This window comes from Nuphar pumila, chromosome 11 (assembly GCF_984573655.1).
Source record: "Nuphar pumila chromosome 11, dmNupPumi1.hap1.1, whole genome shotgun sequence".
NCBI lineage: Eukaryota > Viridiplantae > Streptophyta > Magnoliopsida > Nymphaeales > Nymphaeaceae > Nuphar > Nuphar pumila.
The window spans coordinates 107103511-107125057 of record NC_143259.1 but is presented as its reverse complement, the minus strand read 5'-3'; the positions used below and the strand labels follow the sequence as shown (position 1 = coordinate 107125057).

Here is a 21547-nt window from a genome sequence, read left to right as displayed (position 1 = left end):
TCCATGACGCTTGGTGTATAGCCGTCTCATACCAACTATCACTTTTGAAAGAGGCATAAACTTTGCCTTAGCCTTGTGTGTCATGGAGCGTATTGCGTCTCCATGCGCACAACATAGCAAAACTTCGCTACTAAAGGAACAAGACTTTGCGGCCCCCAGTCCGAAGACTAGTTGATGATTGAACACCATAGCGAAGAGCACCACCCAGACTCATTCGCCGACGCCTAGGCATTCACTTGCCTAGCTCCGAGCCACCATACTCGGTTGGAATCACCTAAGGTGATTTCTGGGGGAATTAACCCTAACCCACACGCGGTTAGAAATCCACTTGTACCTGCATAGAGAGAGAGAGAGAGAAGGGGTCTGCAGTTGTCACGATTTATGTATATTGAAATCGTGACCTAAAACAATTCATTTATAACTTTACACATGTATGGATCCGGGTCTGGTGTATCCAGACCCGATTAAAAGGAAAAGACGTATAACGTATACTGTACACAATCTTTACAATCTTTAGATGGATCGGGTCGGATCCTTTTGCACCTTTTTCACCCCCCCTCAAGTTGATCATGGTTTTGGACCATGAACAACTTACCTTTAAGCATCCAAAAATGATCCTTTGTTAACCCTTTGGTAAATATGTTTGCAACTTGTCTTTCAGTACTGATGAATTTAGGCTCAATCTCTTTTTCTTCAACCTTCTGTCTCACAAAGTGTTGGTCAATCTCAATGTGCTTAGCACGACTGTGATGTACTGGATTGAATGACATGTTGATAGCACTTTGGTCGTCACATAGCAAGGTAGTGTGGGAGATCTTTTCTCCTACTTTAGTTAGTAGATGCCTGATCCATGTGACTTCGGCAGTAGCAGTAGCCATTGATCTATACTCAGCCTCAGTGCTTGATCTAGCGATAGCCTTTTGTTTTCCACTGCTCCAAGAGACTAAATTTCTTCCAATGAAGACACAATATCCTGATGTAGATCTTCGTTCGTCAGGATCTCCTGCCCAGTCTGCATCACAATATACAGTAAGTTCGTGCTCATCTTTGCCATATGACTGTGGTGAATATATCAATCCATCCCCAATAGTCCCTTTCAGATATCTAAGAATCTTCTTGATCGCTTCCATATGTCCAGTACGTGGCGCATGCATAAATTGAGACACTTGATTGACTGAATAAACGATGTCAGGTCTAGTGAATGTGAGATACTGTAACATTCCTATTATGCTTCGATACCTGGTGGGGTCATCACACCAATCTTCATCATCAGCGTTAAGTTTTTGATGAAGCACACTCGGAGTTCCTAGAGGTTTGCAGTCTTTCATGCCTGCCTTGCTGAGAACGTCTACGGTGTACTTATGCTCAGTGAGTGTCAAGCCATGAGCCTGGTTATCAACTTCTACACCAAGAAAATAACGTAGAACTCCAAGATCTTTCATTTTGAACCTCTGACCTAGTAAGTCTTTTACTTCTTGAATGTGGGCTGCAGAGTTTCCTGTGATGATAATATCATCGTCATAAATTAATAATAGAGTGGTCACAGACTGACTTTTAAAAATAAATAATGAGTGGTTCAGCATGGAACGTGAAAATCCATGTTTCTGAATTTCTAGCGAGATGCTTCTTCAGACCATAGATAGCTCTGTTTAACCTGCACACATGGGTTTTACAATTTTGTTCTTGATATCCAGGGGGTTGCTCCATGTATACTTCCTCCTTCAAATCTCCATGCAAGAATGCATTTTTCACATCAAGCTGACTCAACTTCCATCCATCTTCAACAGCCAGAGAAATAATAATTCGAATTGTTCCCATTCTTACAACCGGACTAAAGGTCTCATCATAGTCTTGCTCTGCTTCTTGAGTGAATCCTTTTGCCACAAGCCTTGCCTTATATCGTTCAATGGTTCCATCTGGCTTGTACTTTATTTTGTAGACCCATTTACATCCGACAACATTTTTGTCAGGTGGTCTGGGAACAACTTTTCAGGTTCCACATTCATGCAAGGCTTGCATTTCATCATTCATGGCTACCCATTTGGTAGAAGTGGTTGCCTGATAGTACATAATGGGTTCATCTTCCTTATTGAGGGCAGTTAAAAAGAATTGAAGATCCAAGGAGAAATTGTTATAGCTAACCCACCTGTCAATAGGATGTCGTATGCGGTTTGATTTTTTGACCTCAAGAGTATGAGGAGTTGGATTGGCGATTGAGACATGATCTGAATGGCTTGATGCTGTCGGTCTCTGTCTAGAATAAACAATGCCTTTGTATCTGCTCGGTACTTCCTCTGCATTCTGTGATCCCGACGTCCCAGTGTTCTCAAACATTTTTTCTTCTTGTTACACGCAATCTGAGGAACATACTTCATTGGAGTCAGCAAAAAGTTCTGAACTCAACCAAGGATAGTAAACTTCAGTTGGTATGTTCGTTGCGTCAGCTTCGTGATCAAAATTTTGCTCATCAAAGACAACATTTCTTGAGGTTCTGATGCGTTTGTTGGTGGGATCATAACACTTGTATCCTTTGTAGTCATCTGCATATCCCACAAACCTACATTTCTGGGTCTTGTCCTGAAACTTGTTTCTCAGGAACTGATCAATATGCACATAGCAAACACATCAAAAAACACGCAGATTATGATAACTAGGATGAGCTCCAAAAAGACAGTGATAAGGAGACTTATTTTCTAGAACAACCATAGGCAGTCTATTTATCACATGTACGGCAGAATGGAAAGCTTCTGTCCATAGGTTGATGGAAAGATTACTGTCATGAAGCATACTCATGGCACTTTCAACGATATGCCTATGTTTTCGTTCAACAATCCCATTTTGTTGAGGGGTGTGAGGGCAGGACACCCTTCTTCCTATTCCGTTATTTCGGAGAAAAGAAATAAAATCACGGTATGAGAATTCCCCACCTTCATCACATTAGAAAAATTGAATGGACTCAGAAAATTGAATTTTGACCAAGGAAAGAAAATTTTGAAACAAAGAGAAGACTTTCGACTTATTTTTTATGAAATATATCCAAGTGTATCGAGAATAGTTATCAACAAAGATTAGATAGTATCTGCTCTCAGATCCAGAGGCAATCGGGGCGGATCCTTATACATCAGAAGAAATTATTTCAAAAGGTTTTGAAGCTCTCTTATTAATGGAATGGAAAGGCAATACATGACTCTTGCATGAAAGACAACTGAAACACTTATGACTGCTCTCATCCCCATTGAGACTTTCTTTTGGAATGAGATTATTAGAGACAAGTTTTTCAATAAAATGACTCCCACAATGTCCTAATCGACTATGCCATAAGAATGACTTATTACATTCAGAAATACTAAAAACATTAGCATAAGAGGATGAACATGACTCTAATGAAGGCTTCGAATTCAGATGAACAGGGCGGACAACATGACATGGAGCTTCTTCAAAGACATACATATTGCTTCATCTCTTTCCTTCAGCGAATGTTTCTCTCGTGCGTAGGTCCTTGACCTGCACAGAGGAGGGGGTGAATTCAACTGAAGCATTATTATCATCAATAAGTTTGGAAATAGAGACAATATTTTTCTTGATGTCAGGAGCATGAATAACGTCAAAAAGAGTAAGAGTGAAATATGACATGGGAATGACAAATTTTTCAACATGAGAAACAGGATGGTGGGATCCATCTCTAGTGACAATCTTACTTTTTCCAAAATAAGGAATAGGGTTAGAAATTTTACCTACATCGCCTGTCACATGAGTCGCTGCCCCTGAGTCGACAAACCAAGTGCCTTCGCCACTCTGCTTCAATTTCAACTCTGACAAAGCAGATATCAGCAGATCTTTAATCTCTCCACTGTCTCTGGTATTTGTGAATCTTCTTTTGGTTTCTGTCTGTGGACCCTTTCCTTTATTCTCTGGATTATGCCAACAATTCACCTTGATATGCCCCTTTTTGTTACAATGGAAGCAAGTAGGAATGGATCTTGGTCCCTGCGCATGAGCTAACATGTTTGGAGTGGGAAGCAGATCACGACCTCCGTGTCCACTTCGCCCTTGTCCTCGTTTCTGTCCTCTACTATAAGTCACTCCTGTGATCAAAACTTCTTGAGTATTTGGATGATTATGAGTTTCTTCAGAGAATCCTTTCAGAGTCATTTCATACTAGATCAATTTGGCTCGTAGCTCATCGAAGGTAGGAAGAACAGGAAGGCACAATAGTGAAGTGACTATCATATTGTAGTCGGATCCCAATCCACTCAGAGTTTGTTGCACCATATCATTATCACTAACGGCACACCCTATAACTGCAAGTTGGTCTGTGATGATCTTTATCTTATTCAAATATTCCATGATGGTCATAGAATCTTTTATTAGCAACTGAAATTCCCTTTTCAGAAAAACCATCCTTGCTTGATAAACCTGCGAATACGTCTGAACCAGTCGTTCCCAGAGTTGTGTTGTACAATTGTCGGGAATGGCAACAAGGACCTCTTGAGACAGGGTTGAGGTGATGTATCTTTCCTTTCCCAATTGAGAAATTCTATATTTTGACATACACGACCGAACTCCCCTCTTGATCATCTTTTTCTTCTCTCGGAACAAATTCTAGTGGGACTGGGGTGGTTCCATCCAGGTGACCTAAGAGACCTTAGCTCCTTATAAAAGGAATGATTTGTCTCTTCCAAATCAAGAAGTTTGAGGTATTCAACTTTTTAGAAACGAGTTGGTTGAGAAAACTTGAAGAAATATTTGATTAAGAGGAATAAGGATCCATAGAGAGTGAAATTCAGCAAGAGTGTTCACGAAGTGCAAGAGTTTTCACGAAATGCTCAGCCCTTTTTTTTTGTGGCTGTCAGATTCAGAGAATAGAGAGATTGAACCTTTTTCTATGCACTCCAGAAAACTTATATTGGCGTAAAAAAAAACTTTCCCACGTTAAATATATTTTCAAACAAGTAGCAAAAAGAGAAACAGGAAGAAAACTACACAACAAATATATATTCGAATATGTAGAAATAGATGCGTGGAGGGGATTGGACAAAGGGATATCGAACAGACGATAGCAATAAAGGGGGTCAAGTGGGCAATATCAAACAAAAAACTGAAATGGGACACGCGATTGGTCTGACGTTTCACGTGAATCGATTTCAGCGATTCACGTGAAATACAACCACTCGTTTTTCACTGTCTGGGTTCATGTGAACATGATTCACGTGAATCTCAGATCCAAGAGAGAAACAAGCTCACGTGAGATGTGGGTACACAGGAAAAATTCAGAAAAGAAGGGAAGAACGAGAGAAGAAAGAAAATGAAGAAGAGTAAAAAAGGGGAGGAACAAAAAACCTCAAAACTCCGATTGTCGCACCTGTCGGAAACCTTTTTTTTGCCCTTAGACAGATCTTAGCTTTGATACCATGTTAGAAATCCACTTGTACCTGCATTGAGAGAGAGAGAGAGAGAGACGAAAAGAAGAAAGCAAGAAGGGGTCTGCGGCTGTCACGATTTCTGTATATTGAAATCGTGACCTAAAACAATTCATTTATAACTTTACTTTACACAAGTATGGATCCGGGTCTAGTGTATCCAGACCCGATTAAAAGGAAAAGACGTATAACGTATACTGTACACAATCTTTACAATCTTTACATGGATCGGGTCGGATCCTTTTGCACCTTTTTCACACGCATTCTGGTGCATCCAACCGCTACGCGTGGGAAACATCTTGCAAGCCGAGAGGTTCTTAACCAAATCTTAAAGGCAATATCCTCTGATCCGCTGGCACTGCTTAACCGAATAATGCTCCACGTCTGTGCCTCCACACAATGATGCACTAACGACGATACAGATGCCTATCACATGTCATGCTACCACCGCACGTCACCGATCAAGCGAACGCATACTGCATGCTCCTACACTCTGCATTTTTCACTCAGTAGAGCTCCGCACTGTACATGCCCATTCTGAAAGATTGGCATGAGACATTCTCCCCCACCCAAAACCATTGTCGTTCTCGACAATGCTGGTGCAGGTAAGAACACAGTCGTCAATGATATGCCAGTTTCCCTTTGTACTTATCTTTGGTTTACTCTTTTTCTTCAGCCTACTAAACTTGTTCTGGATTACATCCACTGTCTTCACAACCTTTAACACGGCAAGTTTCATACCTTTAACGCATCACGATCACTTAGACAACGGTTTTTTGCTCTATCAACATTGAGCATTCTTTGCTCGTGAGACCCAGTGCAATCTCAAACACAAGCGGGTCATCCTCGCCCGCACAACAAACTTATTGTCTTGATGCTCATGGTTGGGGTGCCTTCCAACCTTAGCAAGGGCAAGTCCAAGCCCTTCGTGGTCCTCATAGAGAAAGACGACCACCAATGCGTCTCGTAGGCATATCAACTCCCTTAAGCAATAACTTGCGGTTTTCCACTGGTCCAAACTACTCCTCAAGTGGGGGACGCCTTCTTGTGTATCACCCCAATGCGGTCCTCTAAAGTGTCTTCCTGGGCACTCGTCTTCACAAAGACGCTTTGCCCCAATGCTGCACTCCCCTCCCAAAGTCAGCACGTTATGCTCTCTCTCAGACTCAGCAAAACGTTCCCGCAGGAACTAACAAGCCACGAACAACAACTTTTCTACACGCGCAATCCATTGAAGATCTGCCAACTCAAGGGACCAAAGCAACGAGCCTTCTGCTCAACGTGGACACTCCGCTAATGCACGATCTTGGGAGATAATCTAGAAGTTTAATTGAGTCTGCCGTACCCAAAGGTGCAAATCCATCCAGCCGAATCCAACGTGCATTCTCTGCATGCACAAGGCAAACATCATGCTCTACCTGTGATTCTAATGCACAACTGGTAAGAATTTTTGGCTTATCTATGTTCCCTTAGCCAACTGAACAACAATCTTACACTTCTGCTTATCATCGACAAGATGTCCCATATCATCCTGCCAATATCTTGCTTTTATGCTCAACCAACCATATTTCAGCTGTGCAAAATTACGTAACCAAGATAAACCATAGTTGTCCTCTTCAGTGTTGCACACAATGAAGAACAAGGTCTCCGTGAATCTTTCTGCTTTGATGCCAATTTGTCACGGGCTTACTTTTTTCAATAAGCCAATGCGGCGCGGTCCTTCCTTACCGCCGCAAGCCTACTTATCGCTCTGTCACGGGCATAGAATGCTTTGTAAACCCGCAACGCGTCAAGCTGCCCAAGCTGACCAGCCTAACGGCCAAAGGCCACCTGCCAACACGTTTCCATGTGCTGAATCATTTTCATTGGCCCTACGCACCACCCTATGCGTAGTTGCCTAGCGGAAGCTGATCAAGCGCATTTCTAGATGCACATTCCATGTAGTCCATGCCGCTTGGTGAATAACCGTCTTATACCAGCTATCACTTTTGAAAGAGGCATAAACTTTGCCTTAGCCTTGTGTGTCATGGAGCGTATTGCGGCTCCATGCGTACAACATAACATAAACCTCACCACTGAAGGAACAAGACCTTGCGGCCCCCAGTCCGAAGACCAGTTGATGATTGAACACCATAGCGAAGAGCACCACCCAGACTCATTCGCCGGCGCCTAGGCATTCACTCGCCTAGTTCCGAGTCATCATACTCGGTTGGAATCACCTAAGTTGATTTCTGGGCGTATTAGCCCTAACCCACACACACCCTCGTGCATCCAACCACTATCGTGAGAAACATCTTGCAAGCCGAGAGGTCCTTAACCAAATCTTCAAAGGCAAAGGCAACATCCTTTGATCCGCTGACACTAACCAAATAACGCTCCATGTCTATGCCGCCACACAGTGATGCACTGACGATGATACTGATGATTATCGCATGTCATGCTACAACCGCACGTCACCGATCAAGCGAACGCATACCGCGCGTTCCTACACTCGATGCATTTTCCACTCAGTAGAGCTCCACACTGCACATGCCCATTCCGAAAGATCGGCCCGTGACAGTTTGAATGCATCTTCTAAATATTTGAGAACTACCTGCACTATGTCCTCCACTCTCTGCAAACTAATCTCTTATAAGATGAAAAATGTAAGCAGTCCCTCCTATTTGAAAAAGTTTTTGCAGTCAGGCAACGTAAAATATATGATATATGATTCTACACCAAATTGTGCACATGCTGAAATCCAAATCCTTCCCAGGTACAAGATTGAATACAATTCCTACCTACACTTAATATATTGGCTTCCCCACATTTCTGTGAATGTCAGTCAAATGCTTGAAACTTGTCTGGGAGAGGTGGTAATAATGCCGTGCAATTTAGATTCTTAAAAGTTAAAAACTTGTGATGACGTTTCTCAATATTGTAATGCCAGTCAATGGCTAATCTTGTCTTGGGAGAAGTGATCATCATAATAAGCTCAAAGTGTGAGAAATGTAAAGATTTCAATTAGAGGTGAAGCCCCTAGAGATTTTCTAGTTCCGTTCTATTTCTCTCTCTTTTTTTTAAATCACCTTTTAATTTTACTTCTTTTGGGTTGTGATGAATCTTACTGAAGCAGTTTCTTACTCTTGTAAAGAAAGAGGTCCTACTCATGACACTTCAGAAACCTATTATATTGTCCTACTTTGCATGTAAACCACTTCTCTTCATATGAAGGCGTGCTGGCTTATGATGGCTGCCAGGGATTAGCTCTTCTCCTTCAGTTTCTGTGTTTTCTTTTGGATATCATTCTGTCATACAGTAGGCATTCCTTCTGATTATCCATTTAAAATATCTATAATCTTCAATATTCATGTTTGGTGGCTATCTTCTCATATCTTTTCATTTTCAAACAATTAAAGGCAATGCTACATATTTGTGCTGGTAGCTAGGCAGTTTTATTTAGATGCATGTTTTGACTTTACTTTTGCACTTCAAGCTATAACAAATCATGTGAAAATTCTTTTGAATTGGCATGAGTCAAAGCCTTGAAGTCCAGAACAATTTAACTCCATTTTGATTAATTGAAATAATAGTAATTTAAACAAATCTTTCTTTGTTTCTTCAATGCTTATTGTTCTGTTCACATGTTAATATAAGCACAGTGCAGTGATTCTATTTTCTTGATGGAGATGACTTCTATTCTGTAAATTATTGTGTGGTTCATGCACAGATGCATATACTATGGTTCTTGTTTTGTAGATGGGTAGGTTTCTGTTCACGGGGGCCGTTAAGTTCTTGTATTTGCCATTTTGGATAGATTCTTGAGGACTTCAGAAGTGGACTTCTTGGAGCGTGCATTGTTCTACATACAAACTCAAAGCGGCATTGTTTCTCAGGACTGGAGTAGCTGAAATAGAATGTTTTAAACACTTTTTTTAGACAACTAAGGATGTCATGATATTGGTATATATTTATTTGTAGTGATGTTTTTGTTTGTTAATACTTGATAAATAAGAACTTTTCGTGCTAATGGTTGATGACCATGTTACTTCTTCCTGCTCCTTTGTCTTCATCGACTCATCTTGATATAACCACATGATCTTAGCATATCAATGTTCAATCCATGTTCTGAATAATTTTCAAGTGACTTCTTAATTGGCTTCATTATTTTGCTTAATCCTGAAGGTTTCACTCTCATGCAGTATTGGGCTGTTATCTATGCTTTGTTTACTGGAAGGAACAGTCCTCATTCTTAAGGTCACAGTCCTCTGCAGGCTTGTACTAGCTTGTTCTTGGTGCATGTCTCCTGGTGTGGGTATTATCCAATTGTTGTCATAACAAAAGAGATTTAACTATAAATATGGCCCAGCTACAAACATGCTGCATGAATCCAGCTAGTCAATCAAGTTACCTTCAGGTCCGCATGCAAACTGGTTGCTTAAAAAATCTGATATATCACCACCGAGGTGGTATCCCATGTGGTAAGTGGGGTTCTATGCCAAGCTGAAGGCCCAGGTTCGAATCCCTCTGCCACATGGGGCTTAAGAGATCTGGTGGGGGTCTGCCTAACCCCAGATTGCCTTTCAAAAAAGAAAAATCTGATATAGCAGTTTGGTTGCTTCAAAGATTTGACATATCTAAACCCACAACCCCGAAACATTATCCCATTTGTTTGGAAACATGAGATTAACATTTCATATTTGTTTCGAAACATGAGATTTACATTTCATATTTGTTAGGAAAAACCGTTTCCTATTAACATTTCATGTAATGTTCGGAAAATATACTTCCTATTTGAGTCTATAAGAAAATCTTATGAAAGAAAAGGAATGTCAGCAGGAAAAAGAGAGAAAAGTGAGAACATATTCTTGGGGAAAGATTATATTAAGAAATTTTGCAGGTAAGCATATCTCCCTTGGACTCGTTCCTGGTAAAGTTTCTTGTGTGAAAGCAGTATGTCTTCCCTTGAAGTTAATGTTTCCTTAGATGTCCTTGATGAGGAGCCATATTGGACAAATGATCTTTGATGGTGCACTCCTTTCATTGTTATCCGTGTCTCCTTCCCTTGTTGATTCTAAGAAAATATTAGGCACTTAATTTTTCAAGATATCAACATTTCTTTCTATTTTTTTGTGATTAAATATATCTTTCTAATTTCCTCTTTCACCTTCTCATTCTCACCCTTATTTTTATGACTTATCTCTTTTTTTTGCTTCTGCATTGCTTCCTTTCTGTTCTGGAAGGCAATGTCATGACTCCGGTGCCTGCAATTTTCTCAGCAAGGGAAAAATACTGGCATACAAAAAAAAGTGAAAATATAGAAAAATATGTACAAATATAGAGTAAAATATAAAAAACAAAAAGTTTGGTATATATGACATTAACATCACAGGAAAGTCATGATTTTTTAGAATAGCAATATTTTGAAAATATCATGATTTATTCTGGAAATATCACTGACTTATGTAGCTAACAATTGCAATTCAGGCACCAAAGACCAAAAATTAAAAAACCGAGTAGGTTTTTCTAGAAATTCAACTACATGCATGCAAAAATAATATTTAATTAAAAGGGAGAAAACCTGTCAAATGGGTCATCGATATATTAGTCATCTTACTAACGCCATTATTAAGTAATGATCAAGAAGATGTTTTCTAGCAAACTGTTGGGTGCTTGAATGTCAAATTTTATGTGCAGTGGCACCATACTGGAACCTTCACTTTGAGACCAGTCTGTCACCTGAACTATACAATGTGAATACAACTTACAAGTGAGTCTTGTTGAACTTTTTCAAGTGGCGTATGTCAGATAAAGTTGGATAATCTAAGAAATTATTCTACACCTCTCTCTCTCTCTCTCTCTCTCTCTCTCTCTCTATATATATATATATATATATATATATATATATATATATATATATATATATATATATATATATATATATATATACATATTAGTAATGATGGGGGTGCTCCGGGAGTACCTACTCCCACCTAATAAAAGCTTTAGATTTTCAAATTTCTTTATTTATTTGTTAATCAGACCCTATCTATGGTTTTGGATCATGTGATTATAGCATACATGTAGGTCCTTTAAGACCTTTAAAAATCAATGGCTTACAATGTATCAACATTTTATGACGTAAAAAATCCTAGTTTTATGTCTAAAAAACATTGATCCAAAGCATGATTTCTATCAAATAAACTTCGTTGGGAGCACCGTAGCATTACTATATATATTAGAAGTATAAATAAATAAAAATAATCCTTGGAACAGCCTGATTCCATGTCAATCTGATACGTTAGTGAGCCGATTCTAAGAAAAATGGTCTTTGTGCATGGTGGAGAAGGAGCTGCATGGTAATTAAACACTACAGTTAGCTAGAAATCACAGGCATGGGTTGTGTCGATCCAATCGGATCTAATAAATGGATTCATCATGGTCCAAAACTCCAAATGCTATGCCCAAATGTTATCTCAATGTAGAATATGCTTGCGGTAACAATATGGTAGAAGAATGGTAGAACCACAAACAAGGCCTTCTCTTTCTGCCGGTCGATCTTCAACTCTATGTGGTACGGGCTCGAAAGTTTGGTTCAACGCTGACCTAAGAATTGCAAAGTAACGATTTCAATTTGGGATCGGTTGAGATAGTTTTTATTAGAGTTGATAAAAGAAAAAGGGTCTTCCACCTTTTTATTAGAATTGATAAAAAAAAAGGTGCTTCCACCACAACAAGCGCCTGTAGCTCAGTGGATAGAGCGTCTGTTTCCTAAGCAGAAAGTCGTAGGTTCGATCCCTACCTGGCGCGCTCTCTGCTTTCATTCATGCATATTTTTTGTTTTCCACAAACAAAAGCATCTCTTCGAATTTCCTGTTGCCGACACGTGTTGTGGCATCATTTGCGAGAAATGTTTGTTTCACTAATCCATTTCCACTGAATACACCTTCCATATTTATTTTATATTCCAAATATGTACCTAGTTTTCATTTCCATTTCTGCTCATCCGTTAAAGCCTGGTTGATGTAAATTAAAGATAATACTTTTTTTTGAACTACCATTTTACTCTCTCTCTCTCTACTTTCTTCTGAACTACCATTTTACTCTCACAGTGAGCTGAAAGGAAAACATGAATTGTCATACAATGAACAACTACAAATGTTAAAGTGGCATATATCTAAGGCAGAATATGTAGAAAAAGTTGAGCAGTTTGTAGGCACAATCTTGTCTCTCACCCTAAAGGCATCTAAGGTGGGGGAGGCAGACCCATTGGCTGACGTTGTTGCTAACCTCAATACCTGGATAAATAAAGATGGAGAAGTGGCCACCGGTAGTAGCAACAGTGAGAGGGCGGAGAAGGTACCTGACAAAGGGGTTGAGGTTAATGTGGACCCTTCTTAGGAAGTAGATTATGAGGGTCATATGGCTGGATCGGATGCAAACACTGAGTTCGATGCTGCTATCCATGCAGAGAAAAAAGCGCAAGCTTCAATGAAGATATCACAATAGGGAAGAAGCTCTGGTGCTCGTAGACATGTATTTCTACCATCCATAAATGTAATTTAAATTAAAATTGAAATTGCTATTAAATATACATTCAATAATTGAAATTGACTTTGATTAGTTTATCACATATTTGTGAAACATGCAGAAATTTATTGAAATTAAATGATTTTATTGATTAATTTGGGATATATATATATATATATATATATATATATATATATATATATATATATATATATATATATATATATATATATATATATATATATATTGCTACTACCCATAAATGTAATTGAATTTAAAACTACTACTATACATATATACATTCAATCATCGATTATTTTAATATTGCTATTATTCATTGAAATTGACTTTGATTATTTTATCATGTATTTGTGAAACATGCAGAAATTCATTGAAATTAATTGATTTCATTGATTAAATTGGGATATATATATATGTGTGTGTGTGTGTGTGTGTATATATATATATATATATATATATATATATATATATATATATATATATATATATATATATATTGCTATTATCCATGAATGCAATTGTTAAAATTAAAATTGCTACTATATATATATATATTTAATCATTGATTAGTTTAATGTTATTACTATTTATTAAAATTGACTTTGATTAGTATGTCATGTATTTGTAAAATATATATAAATTCATGCAAATTGATTGATTTCAGTAAACTCAATTTAGATTGCAGGATTCTCAGTCAATTGATTCAGAAGAGCCAACATCTTGTATGCATCGGTTCTACTAGAACCAAGCATACCAATGGTTTTAATACTAACGGAGGAAGCAAAGGAATTGTTGGATCGAATGCATTTTTGCAAATTCTTGGAGATCACACTATGAAACATCAATCACCCTTCTTAGAGGCCATTGTGCAGTTTTAAAATATGGTAAGCAACACATTTCAATTCAGAGATCTTGGGATGACCATCACGTTGGAGGACGTGACACAAATCACCAGACTGAAGTGTCAAAGGGAGTCAGTTATTGGACATCGATAGAGAAATTTCAAGCAATTGTGTAATATTTATTTGCAAGCAGATGATGATGCATTGTGAGGTGATAAGATTAAGTTTTCATGGCTTAGGAGCTACTATGACCCCAATAAGGTGAGTAGGAAGAAGACGAAACTACTATGTATTAAGGGAAGGGTCGTAGTAGGGTGGACAAGATGGTGAGAGCACTTGCTATATTTCTTTAGCTCATGCTTATTCATCGCTACTGGTAAAAAGTTGATTCATGCATCATACATTAAATTGTTGAAAGACCTGGATAACGTCGATCAATACACATGGGGAGAAGTCACATTTGCATACCTGTATGCAAGTTTGAGTACCACGATGACCAAAAGAAAAAACTTTGTCAAAATGTTGGTGTTATTGGAGGTATTTATTCTTTTATTGTACTTAAAATTTTTATTTACAGTTATTCATTTACTTATATATTGTGTTTTGATACATATTATGTATTAATCTTTGTTAATCATTGTTATGCAGGTTTGGATATGGGAGTACATATCCATTGAAAGTCCTTAGATGCATGATGTTGCCCATGAATTTCTACGTGCCACAATATGGAGTCAGCCATATAATGAAGAACGCCGTGATCGAAGATTGGTGGGTCCTTGCATGTCACGTGTTGAACGTGATGCATCGCTTTGCAGGCAAACTAGAGAAAACGTAAGTATTATTGTTAATTTTTTGTATAGTTTTTTAATAAATGCATGCATGTTGGCCTAGCCATAAAAGAAATATAAGTAAACTAGTACTCCTGTGAATGCGCATTGGAGGAGGAAGAGAATGTCAATGTAATTATGAGGGTGAAGGACAACGCGAGAAATAATATTTGGTTGCACAACATGAATGAAGTCAAGTGTCAAATGGCCAGCCAAATTGTTCGGCAGTTTTGGTTTGTTTATCAAACAACCAATCGGTTAGCAAATTTTTATCACATGCCACGATGGATTACCCCACGGTATTCCTATTCGAACTTCAAGACTAGTGCGAGGGTGGCAAAGACATCAGCTTATCGTCCATGGCACATGCTACCAATGATGATTTTGTAGTTGCCTAGTAGGTTGCATGTTCTTCAACGACAAAGAGAGTCTGCATGCTTGAGAGAAGTACAAAAAGACAGTAAGTGAATCGGAGGAAGAGTTGACTCTTGCACTTGAAAAAATCTGCATGCTGAAGAATATGATACATACTCAAGAGGATATGATACATATTCAAGTTGACCTTCTAGAGGACACAATTAAGGTCATTGAGAAGCTATGGTCGCAGCAACCACAACATCCTCAACTCTAGAAATTCAATTGATTATTTTTTGTTTTTTTTGTATGTATTCGACGATCAACATTGTAACTCATTGATTTATATATAATGTCATTTGAATGTTTTTTATGATTAAAATTTTATATAAAGTCATTTGAATGTCTCTATGAATGATTTTTTGTATAAAGTCATTAAATGATTTGAATGTTTAAATTAAAAATACTATTGAATATTTAAATAATTTGAATGTTTAAATTGAAAGCATTGTTCAATGATTTGTATATAACATAATTGTTTATAAGTTTATATCTTTATATATTTTCAAATAATTTGAATGTTTAAATGATTCAAATGTTTATTTGCTTACATTGACTGTTATTTGGGTTATTATATACAAAACTCCATTTAAAAAATAGAAACCACTAAAATCACAAATACTTCATAAATTTGCTTAAACATATGTTCACTTAAATTGAAACCACTAAAATTGCATATATCATACTTTTTCACATAGAATTCACTATTTTGCTTAAATATATTTGCAAAAAATTGACTATTTCGCATAATCGCTGAAACAACTAAAATCGTAAATACCCAATTCATTTGTGAAACAAAAGAATTTTTGCAAACTAGAAGGATTGTCACAAATATATTTATGCAAAATCGTGAATTATATGCGGAAATACAATTTTAGTTTTCAAGTGAAGTTTTGCAATTATATTTATGTGAAACATTGACGTATATGCGAAAGCGTAAGATATTTGCAATTTTGGTGGTTTCAGTTTCACCGAAAATTACAAATAAATTTATGTGAGTTTGTGAGTTCTGCATAAAAAAAAGTATGATTTTGGATTTAAGTGGGAGTTGGACCTAACCATAGACAGTACAATTTTATCGCAATAAGGCCTCAATTCGTAGTTGCGAATGGTAAAAGGGTACGATCATTTTCTATTTATTTTATCCAACCCAAGTGTCTTATCCTTCTCATTCTTTTATTTGAAGACTATTGGCTGGTTGGGCTTTGGACGGAGGGTGCAAACTCTCAATTGTCACCGGTTGCCAAGAGCTATCCTTTGTACAAGTTTTTGCTTATGATATGATGGTTTATGGTTGATATTTCTTACATATTTTATGTTTGATGGTTGATAGTTGATACTTCTAGATAGATCACTTGAGATTCAAAATAAAATTTATGTTTTTTATGTAAAATTTAATTGTATAATTAGTTTGTTTTTATTTGTTTTTTATTTGTTTTTTTGAGAATTATTTGATTTTTTATATTTTCTCAAGATTTTGCTGATAATAACTTGAGAAAAAAAAATAAAAATCTAAAGAAAAATTTACAGCTGAGAAATTGCCCTTAAATTTTTTTTTTCACTATGCTCATTGGATTTGAATGGATCAAGGAGGACGCACGGACGTGCAGTTGGGTTCCAAAGGAACGTAATGATGTTCCCTTTTCTCCAGCTTAATTAGGGAACGTTTCTTGGCTTCTTGATATGCAATTTGCTTTGCCTTGTATTTTGGTGGGGGTTTGCCTAACCTTAGATTTCTAAAAAAAACAAAAAACAAAAAACAAAATGTTACACTTCTTATCCATGAAAATTTAAAATTTTTGAATTTTATTGCATTTGTACACAAAATTCCAATTTAAAAATAAATAACCATTTTTCAGTGGAAAAGCTAAAAACTCTAATTTCTGGCAATATTGACGTTTTTGTTTTTTCATGGTTCAACACCTTGGTCGAGCTGACATTGGCGATCTTATCAAAGACATGAAGCTTCAAGCTGGTCCTAGAGGTACAAATCTTGCAGCATTCCATGGAGAGAGAGAGAGAGGTACTCCAATGTACCCCCAAGTAGGGCTGGTAAAAGAGCCGAGCTTGGGCTAGCTGTTTGGGGTCGGCTCGTTAAGGGTACACCCCAGCTCGAGCTCGGCACGACATGAGCCAACCCAAGCCTGAGCTCATTATGAGCGGAGCTTGGCAAGCCGATCATGGGCTGACTCATTTTCTTTAAAAAACATTTTAAAGTATTTTTAAGTTTGATAATATCTATAAAATACATATAATAAATTTATAAAACACAATATATATATTATATATTATATGAAATATATGTATAAAATATATATAGTATAAGTATATAATATGTAAAAACGAGTCTATAGAGCCCTGCTTGCTATGTTAGTGCTCGGCTCGTTTACCTAAATGAGCTGACTCGTAACTCGGCTTGCCGAGTTCAATTTCTGAGCCGAGCCGAACTGAGCAGCGGGCTGCTCGTTTCGTTTCCCAGCCCTACCCCAACCCCCCAAGTCCCCAAGTGTACCAAACTTAAAGCATCACATCTCAATTTATCCCTATGGATGTGGGTAAGTATAAGATGTTTACCACGAACAATACCTTGAATTGTTAATTTTTAAAAGAAAACCATGATGAAGTTGTGGCACATTATATGCCATTGATTTTTAGGACCATTGAAAATCCCGTCGTATACATCGTGATGATATGTTCCCAATCTGTTTTTTCTTTTATCAATGAAATTATGTAGATAATATCTTTGTGCTTATCTGACCATCCAATCATTTTGTGGAAAATGATTGTACTGTCCTTGTAAAATGGTGTGCTTCCCCAAATGCCTACCAATTTGCGAAAATCCCCTGTATAGCCAAAATCTTCAATTCTTGCCTTTTTTAGGATATTTTTGTCAAATCTATTGAGTTTGTGCGATATATAGGTACGATATAGGAAGTTCACAACCTTTCAATAAAAAAGAGATTTGCACAATCATTTTGCAGACCTCATGAATTTTACATAAACAAATTTGTGCACTCGACTAACTTTCATCCCAACAAACGAGATTTGTAACCCCAATGTGAACCTTCTCTAATTGAAAGGTTCTAGCTTGGCAGGTTCACTCTATGCATTTGTGGTAGTCCCAAAAGTGCATGCATCCTGCAAACCTCCTTTAATTAAAAACTCATGAACCTCCACAAACATACTACAACCTTAGCGAATATATCTTGACCCAAGTAGCTTAGGTGTTTTCAATCTGGATATCCCTATTAGATAAATGGGTTTGCCCATACATATGAGTGTAAGTGAGAATTGAGGTTAAGATAAGGATAGTTCCGGCATATGTAAATAAAAGGGCAAAGGAGGCAATTTAGAGTATATGCAGGAGTGGAAAAGACACTTTTCTTGGCTTTCAGGGAAAAAATGAAAATGAAAAATAAGTAGCACCCTTCCAGGGGCAAAATGGAAAGAACATGAAAGAAAATTTCCCTTTGATAGGATGTCCAGCGTGGGGTTATAAAATGATGTTCCAATTCCTTGTTTTATGCTTTAGTTTCTAATTAAGTCCTGTAATTAGTAGTTACTTCTATTTTTTATGTGATTAGTAAAGATTTTCTTGTTTTCTTTTTTTAGGATTGGGCTTCTTCTTAGGAAGAAGAATAGGCTCTTTAGGACTCTTGTTTAAGGTGAACACCATTCACGTTTCTCTCTCTCATGCATCTCTTTCTCTTTCTCATGCATATCCCTCTCCACTCCATTGCCGCCCCATGCAAATTGGGCCTTCGATTCGAGTGTGCAACCCTTATATCGGGTTTTTATCATGGTCACCTGTTGCAAATGTCTCTGTTGTTCGCACTCTTATTCGACCTCCGCAAAACTAATTTCTCCTCACGTACATCCACAAATATGTGTTGACGTTCGCAAATACATGTTGTGAATGTTGTCACCCATTTGTAAACATCCTCGTGATGTTCGCAAGATAATTAGCAAACATCCTTATGACCTTATTTGCGGACATCCCAAACATTCGTACATTCGACATGGGATTTACACATTTTTTTATGACTTTACTGTGAATTCCTTATCCTTACGTGAATCTCTATATGAGCATTAAATATGACATTTTATTTTTTTTTATTACAGTGGTTCACATTTGAAGGTTATTTTCGCATAAACTAAGGTTTTTGTGGTCTTCAACTTGTTTTTTTCCAACGTATTTTTCTTGGCAAATTTTTTTGGTGACTATTTTATGTGAATCTTCGATGCTATTGCTTGCTCTCTGCCGTGCGATGGCACTTCATCGGTAATTTTTTTAGCTTCCAGGACATCGTCGACAATGAGATATTCTAGTAAACATATCTTTAACAGCTGAATTACTTATTTTTTAAAATATTAGCATGAATTGAAAAAATTGCATGATTCTAAAATTTTCTTTACATAATCAATAGCTTATCCCGTCTTTTTATTTGCTTAGTTCATTTTCATGTGAGTTTTTTGTTTCTCGCTGTGTTTCTTTAATGTAGTTTGCTTCCATTTTCATGTGGGTTGTTTATTTGTGGTCATGAGCTTTACACTAAAAAAATCTGTATTTTGTGCATTATTTACCCTTGATCATTAAATTTGTTGAACATAATTCTTTCTAGAAGGGAATGAGGGAGAGGGGGAGACAGAGTGTGTCACTAGAATATGAGAACTATAATATAAGAACTAGAAATATGATAATTTCCAACATCTTTTTTGCAAATCTAACCATGTAGATGTGTTTGGCATGGTGAATTTGCTACGAATAAGTGTTGGATAGTGTATTGTAGATGAAAAATGTGATTTTTGAATGCTTGAATATTTAAGAAGATTATGAGCTGTTGATTTTAAAGCCTTAAAAGTCGCACTTATGCATCGTAATCTGATGATTCAAGATTTGGTCCTTGTAAAACAAAGCATGTAGATCACATCCGTACCATTAGATTCAAGAGAAAATAACAAAAAAATCCATGAAAAGAATGGTTCACACGGTGGTTCTCATATTTCCAGTTCTGATATTCTAGTGACTATATATATATATATATATATATATATATATATATATATATATATATATATATATATATATATATATATATATATATATATATATATAATATAATATAATATGAGGAAATTTGTTGTGGTTCCACTTGTGTGAATGTAACCATCAAATGTTAAACCTAAACTTGTAGATGTGTTTAACATGGTTTATTTATTATGTGCAAATGTGTTTTAAATGGCTTATTTATTACAGGAATATGCTTGTTCAGTATACCATAAGATTCAGTTCTCCAGATGGTGAAACATTTCTGGCCCAGAATGCATGGAGACTAGGGTGGCTGAAAATGGCCAAAACATGGCGTTTGAGTTCCTGATACCAGCTATGTGTTGCATGATGCGAGTGAGGAGAAGAAAGACAAGACCCTTTAATTCCAAGTTCTTTCCAAAATTATATTGCAGAGAAACTATTGTCCTTGAAACAAACCGTTTTCATAGGTTTAAAGGTATTGTATTGGGATAATGTTTATTACTAGATGCAGGCAGGCAGTTTAGGTTCAAATCCCATGGGTGTCACCCCCTAGGTAAGCCAAAGCTTGGCGACTCGCTGGGGTCGAGGGCTAAGCCCTCACAGTTTCATGCTGACAGGACAGCGGCCATAAGTATGGCAGACTGAACCAAAACCGCTAAGTCTCTGTGCCTGGGCAGTTTCTCCAAGTAAAATATCAAAAACAATTGTTTACTACAAACCTTTGTAGTTACAAAGGCCTCCTTTAGATCTCCATAGTGTAGGTTGTTTTGATCTAATTAAACATCATAAATGGATTCAGTATATCCAAAATAGTAGAGATCGGTTTCTATTGCATATTGTAAGCTGGTAATATCTTGAGGCGTTATAAAAACAGGCCTATTTGTCCTAACCGATCGAAGAGCCGATCCCCACTAAGAAAAACATGTAGATCACATCTTTACAGCTCGTTCCATGAACAATAACCAGAATAAAAAAGAGGCATTTGTACCTACAAAAGTTTAGGAAATGTGTCCCCTTGTATGTTCTTGTAAAGACTACTGGGTGAATCAAAGAACCTATGCATTTCAAATTTCAGCATTCTATTAATTTCACAGCAGAAGAGATTCATGCGACACTAGAGAAAAACAGGTGCCACGAACATCAGCATCAGGATCTCTTTGGCAAGGGAAGGTCTCACAATAAATTAAGAAAATTATTCAGAAAAATCTTTAGAAATATATCAGCATTTATAATTTTTTAAACATAGAAATATATAATATACACACACATAAATTTTTTGAAAATTTAAGGTGTGAATATTGTTTATCAGAACAAAATCATGATTTTTTTACAATAAATCATATTTTGAAAACACCCCTTTCTTGGAATTTATTTTGAAAATATCATGATTTAAATAAAAAATTGTTTAAAAAAATCCTGGAAAATTATCACCGCTTATAATTTTATAATATAGAAAAAGATCAATTATAAAAAATTTATAAG

General features: G+C 36.9%; 1 protein-coding gene and 1 non-coding gene across 3 annotated transcripts in view; both read left to right on the top strand.

The window, feature by feature from the left end:
• LOC149822722 (uncharacterized) overlaps positions 1 to 9455 on the top strand; it is a 47232-nt gene extending 37777 nt beyond the window's left edge. The window contains exon 3 of one of the 2 annotated variants that reach the window (XM_089980011.1): positions 9217 to 9455. In XM_089980011.1, the coding sequence (XP_089836137.1) occupies positions 9217 to 9224 (8 nt within the window). In that variant the 3' untranslated portion in view covers positions 9225 to 9455. Of the gene's footprint in view, positions 1 to 9158 lie in introns of both variants that reach the window. The other variant, XM_089980012.1, reaches the window with a different exon arrangement.
• Positions 9456 to 12136: 2681 nt separating this feature from the next.
• TRNAR-CCU (transfer RNA arginine (anticodon CCU)) lies at positions 12137 to 12209 on the top strand. Its single transcript has one exon. It is a non-coding gene; the product is annotated as a tRNA-Arg (tRNA).
• The last annotated feature ends 9338 nt before the right edge of the window (positions 12210 to 21547 follow it).